At 33.1% G+C, this 4,963-nt stretch overlaps 1 protein-coding gene across 1 annotated transcript; it reads right to left on the bottom strand.

Annotated features, from left to right (window-relative positions):
- On the bottom strand, positions 743-1,639 carry LOC107636800. Its single transcript, XM_016340282.1, has 4 exons — positions 1,577-1,639; positions 1,128-1,398; positions 924-1,023; positions 743-842 (listed from the first exon to the last, which is right to left on the bottom strand). Exons 1-4 carry the CDS (start codon positions 1,637-1,639, stop codon positions 743-745), a joined length of 534 nt encoding a protein of 177 aa, XP_016195768.1.

Here is a 4,963-nt window from a genome sequence, read left to right as displayed (position 1 = left end):
CTACATTCACATCTTCTTTTCATATTATTATTATTATTTTATTTTATTTCCTTTTCTCTTTAGTAATTATATAGCGAGTGCATTATTAACTTGACATCATTATTATAAATTAAAATTTGAAATTATCAAATTAATTTTGCTTTAATTTATCATTTTCAAAATTGAAATATTATATTTCTTAATCTTCAAGATTTCTAAGTTGATAATTTTAAATGAATATAAACTAAGGTATGTAAAAAAAGTGTTAAATTCAAATTTAAAAGCCTAATTAACTTTTTTGGCTTGAGCTAATAACTATCAACTGTAGTAGTTTTGCTTGGAAAAGTTAATCTTGAAAACATATATGAATCTAGTCAATATAACCTTGTTCTGGTGTTGGTAAGTTTATTGGTGAAGGTATAATTCATTTCTAGCAAATGGTGGAATAGGCTTTGGTTTTTCTTTCTCTCTTTTTTTATTAGATGAGGTATATAACAAGAGGAAATGATACTATAATCACCACCTTAAGTCATTACACATACTCAATTGCTTACCTAAGAATTTCAGACATTGTTATGTATCATGGATTAGTAGCTTCACAAAGTAGCTTTTGCAGCTTTGTTTTAACTTTAGGAGCGAAGAAATGTGATGTATCATTTTTAACTTTAGGAGCGAAGAAATGTGATGTATTAATGTGGATCTTGGAGATGTAAAAGTGACTCTGAACAGTGGTTTTGCCGTTCCACCGGGATGCTTTGAATAATTACAGCACAACAATAAGGGGTTCCACACTTCCTTCTTCAAGGTGTGGTCGGATTTGATCCACCATCTCCCCAAACAAAGTATACCCAATCCTGTTGTTCCTGTTGAAAACATAAGGATGCATTATGGTATTTTATAGTCTGGAAATATGTGAAAAGTCAATTTTCAAAAATAGCACATACTCTAAGTCTTCTAACACAACAGCCATACATTTGGTTTCCTTGCCTGTACTGGTAACCAAATCCCCTGGATCTTCCTTTCCAACTACTTCAGCAATCATGTCTAAAGAGCAGGAACCATCAATAAGTTATGACTATCAATCTTAAAAAATAGATTTCGAACAAAGTTCACACAACAACTTTTGAAACAGTGTAAGTAATACTCACCAAACAGATATGTATCGTCCAATCTTTCAGCATTCAACAAATCCGAAATAGACCTGAAACGGAATGCTTCAAGAGGATAGCTTGGGTTGTTTACATGTGTGACCGTTATCCGTTGGAAAAACATTAGTATCCAGTTGCTATTGGTAGTCCTTGGCTTAGTTTTGTTGCCCACAACTATGAAGTTACGCATAACGTACATTTGGAACTCAAAGATATTGCCTCTCCACCTAGCAACAACACACTTGGGTATGGATGCATGAATCCTATCGCCCTAAAATTAGCGGAGAAGGGAGAAATAAGTATCAGTAAATTAAAAAACAAATACTTGCACAATAACTGCTATATATAAAAAGATTGGCTACTTTACTGTCCTGGAGGATCATCTCTATTGATCAAATTTCCTTTTCATTGTACTTGTTTGGAACCTCCCAAATTATCACCAAATATACGTTGAAACTCCATGCCAGTTTTCTTGGGTTGACATCGAGCGAGTAGTCAAATGTTTTGGCCATTACGCTTGATTTTCGGTGTATGATTTTTCACAAAAAAACGAGACAGAGTATTTAGAGGGAGGGTTGACTCCTTTTTGTTTCTGAGATGGCTGAAGATAGAGAAAGAGTATTTAAAAGAAGACTTTAGTCTTTCTTGTTTCAAAAAATGGCTGAAGAAGATGGAGAGAGAGAGTATTTAAAGGGAGGGTTAGAAATTAGAATAAACAATTTAAAATGCCAAATAAAAGAAGAAAGCTTCGGGTGCAATAACATTATAAAGTGTAATAGTCTATTGAACCCAGATCCCTGTTGCACAATGTGTAATGTATAATAATCTATTAGATAATATAAATTATTCTCTTTTTATAATTGCCACTTGTCAAACATTGGAGTGTAACATTTGTCGTTCATTGGTAGCTCCACTTGTCGAGTAAATAACCCTAAATTTGCTCTGATGTCTCCAAATCTACTGTTCGTTGCCTCTTCCTCTTCTCCTCAAGGATAGTTCTTCTTTTTTTCCTAGCAAGTGTAGCTGATGTTCTGTCCATTACTCCTCCAAATGTTGTGACCTAGTTGTAAACTTACATTCCTATCTATGTCAATGTGGTTTTCCCTTTCTAATGTCTCTGTAGACTTACATTTCTATAACATGTATGATACAATATCTCTCTATTTCAGAGCTTACTCTAATGCTAAGCTGTGTACTAAATATAACGATGACATGTCAGTATTTTAAGTGTCTTCTTAAATTTTGTTCTTAGAAAAACTTAGAAAGCCTATGCATTGAGTATTGGACTATTGACCTAACAAATAAAAAAATCTAAACTAATTTAAATATTTCAAAAAATTCCAATTAGTGTGTCTCACATAAATATGAACTTTAATTTAACTCTTCTACAGTGTACTAATTAATAAATAAAGAGGAAAATTAAGCATTCTTAAATTATGGGACACGTAATACTTAGTTATTGAATTAAACAAAACTTCTTGCTTGTTTTAGATTATTAATATATTGTGTAAATTACAGTATTTGAATGCATAATATCATCCTTTTAGTTAAGTACCTCCAAATTATTAATTATTGGTTAAAAGAAAAAAGTAGTCTTGCTTTGTTACTATAATGTGATCTATTATTTGTAATAATATTGCTTTAATTCCTGTTATACATTACCAATTAAACGACTTTCTCAAAATTTCCTCTAAAATTTGATACCTTGCTTAGTCTTGATGTATGTTTCTATCAATGCATTCCTCAGTTTATTCATTTAATTCAACAACTTGGTTCATTCAAACATTTGTACTCACTTGAAACTGAGTTTTTACATTGTCTTTTTTTTGTGACTGTATATTTAACCAATATAATCCTAACAACTGATATCATTAAAACTTAATAAAAATATACAGAATTTGGAATAAACCCTTAATCAAAGACGCTAATGAGGACAACTCTGAAACTTGAACATTAGAGGACACATTACTTAGAATTTTATCCTTCTAAAACATATAGAACAACTGACATCTAGTTCTAATAAGACCAAAAGGACTGGAACAACACTTCTCCAAAATGAAAATACCAAAAGAGTAGAGGACAACATAGTTGATACCCTAAATAAGCACATTCAACATTCTCGTAAGCCTGCCATACTCAGAACTATGATTAAACCATGTAAAGCCCTTCGGAGTGGAGAGTAACCGTCTTGACAGATAAATCCTCATGCCAAGTACGAACCAAAAGATTTTCCCTCCTCAATGTCATGTATTTGAGCTTCGAAACCAAGATGTCGGTCATTTCAGCATCATTTGCTCTCCCATAACTATTTCTGGACTCCAACACTAAAAGGATATCATTCCCCACATATAAGGTTAGGTTAAATGGGATCCCAATACCTGATATCTTCAGCATTTTTTTCCAAAACAACACATCATCTCCAACGCAGCTAAGCTGCCAGACAGAAACAGTCCTAGTAAAGTCGATGTTCCCATAGAACAATGATAGGTTAACTTTGCTTGCTCCGGGATCTTTGCCTCATTAAAGATCCTTTGTTGTAGAGAGAAGAATAATATGCTGGTAGGCTCTGCATAACCAACTCCTTCCCACCCAATCCAATAGACAACCCCTTTGTCTACAATAGACTTAGGCCCAACCTTCAGGACATCACTGATAAATATTCCTGAATGTTTCCAGTCCGCTTCAAAGGAATTGTACAACATCGATGAAATGTGCCTCTCAGAAAAATATTTTTTGTAGACATGGACAATGTGATACTCAATGGAATCCACCAAGTATCCGAAAGCATAAAGATTAACAGCGTGACAGCAGTGCCTCTTGGCCTCATCAGATACGTAGTTCACGTATTGGGTGAAGGGAATCAGTATCATGAGGCTGGAGTTAAGACCACCCTGGCAGTACCTTATGCATAGGTTCCCATTGTCAGTCCCAACAATGGAATAGTACCCAAATTGGTTTATGTTAGCTGGAATATTTAGTTGAAGCTGATGTCCATGTTCTACATCAGCCATCACAAACCATTGAGAGTTGGAATCTGATGGAGGGTAGCCAACTCCAATAATAAGACTCTGATTCCTATCCTTGTTTTCCTTGAAATTTTGTTTCACGAACAGTGCTGTGGAGAGCTTGAACCTCCATGTTTTGTTCAATGTCCTGCACCTTCCAACAGTTTTCAGTTCTGACTTTACAAAGATCTTCCATAAAAGGTCATCAGCAAGATGTGAAAGGGGTAGTTTGGTTGGTGTGATGTCACTCATTTTTTTCAGAAAGCTAAACAATTGTTTCTCTCAATAAAAGCTATAGAAGAAGATTTTTGTGCTCCTCCATACTACCAATATGTGTATTTATATAGACGTTTTGGGCAGTTCAGTTTTTCCTCCAACTCTCCTATTAGATATCTCTTCCAATTCATATAAACTATTACAGTTGGAAGTTATTAGCTTAAGTCAAACAAATTTAATTATGACCCATCGTTAGCTCCAACAATAATTGATAATATATAATTCTAGAAAGATCCTTCAAAATATTTTGGAACATCAAAACACATTTGTTCCTAAATATTCATTATCAAAAAATATTATATTCTTCAATTTTTTTTTTTTCTTTAGGGGTGGTAGTTATAGTGTGTGTTTGGATTGTGGTTTGTCAAATTGGAGTTTGAATCAAAGTGATTTTATAGAATTGATTCTGGATAGAAGTTTGTTTCAACATGATTTATGTTTGGCAACTCTAGATCAAAATTGATTTTGATAAAATAAATATTGTTTAGATAATATTAGTTAAAATCACTTTTAGATAGATAATTACTAAAAAAAATATGATATTAAATTACAACG

Source organism: Arachis ipaensis, chromosome B04 (assembly GCF_000816755.2).
Source record: "Arachis ipaensis cultivar K30076 chromosome B04, Araip1.1, whole genome shotgun sequence".
In the NCBI taxonomy this organism is placed as follows: Eukaryota; Viridiplantae; Streptophyta; class Magnoliopsida; order Fabales; family Fabaceae; genus Arachis; species Arachis ipaensis.
Note: the sequence above shows the minus strand (reverse complement) of the source record. Positions and strands in the feature narration are given on the sequence as shown.

What these genes read in the sequence shown, in the direction of transcription:
- LOC107636800 (XM_016340282.1), bottom strand. Translation starts at nt 1,639, where the DNA reads ATGGCCAAAACATTTGACTACTCGCTCGATGTCAACCCAAGAAAACTG. An exon ending in GGACGATACATATCTGTTTG is followed by an intron (nt 1,024 to 1,127) that starts GTGAGTATTACT and finishes CCTGCTCTTTAG; the next exon opens with ACATGATTGCTGAAGTAGTT. An exon ending in GTTGTGTTAGAAGACTTAGA is followed by an intron (nt 843 to 923) that starts GTATGTGCTATT and finishes TGTTTTCAACAG; the next exon opens with GAACAACAGGATTGGGTATA.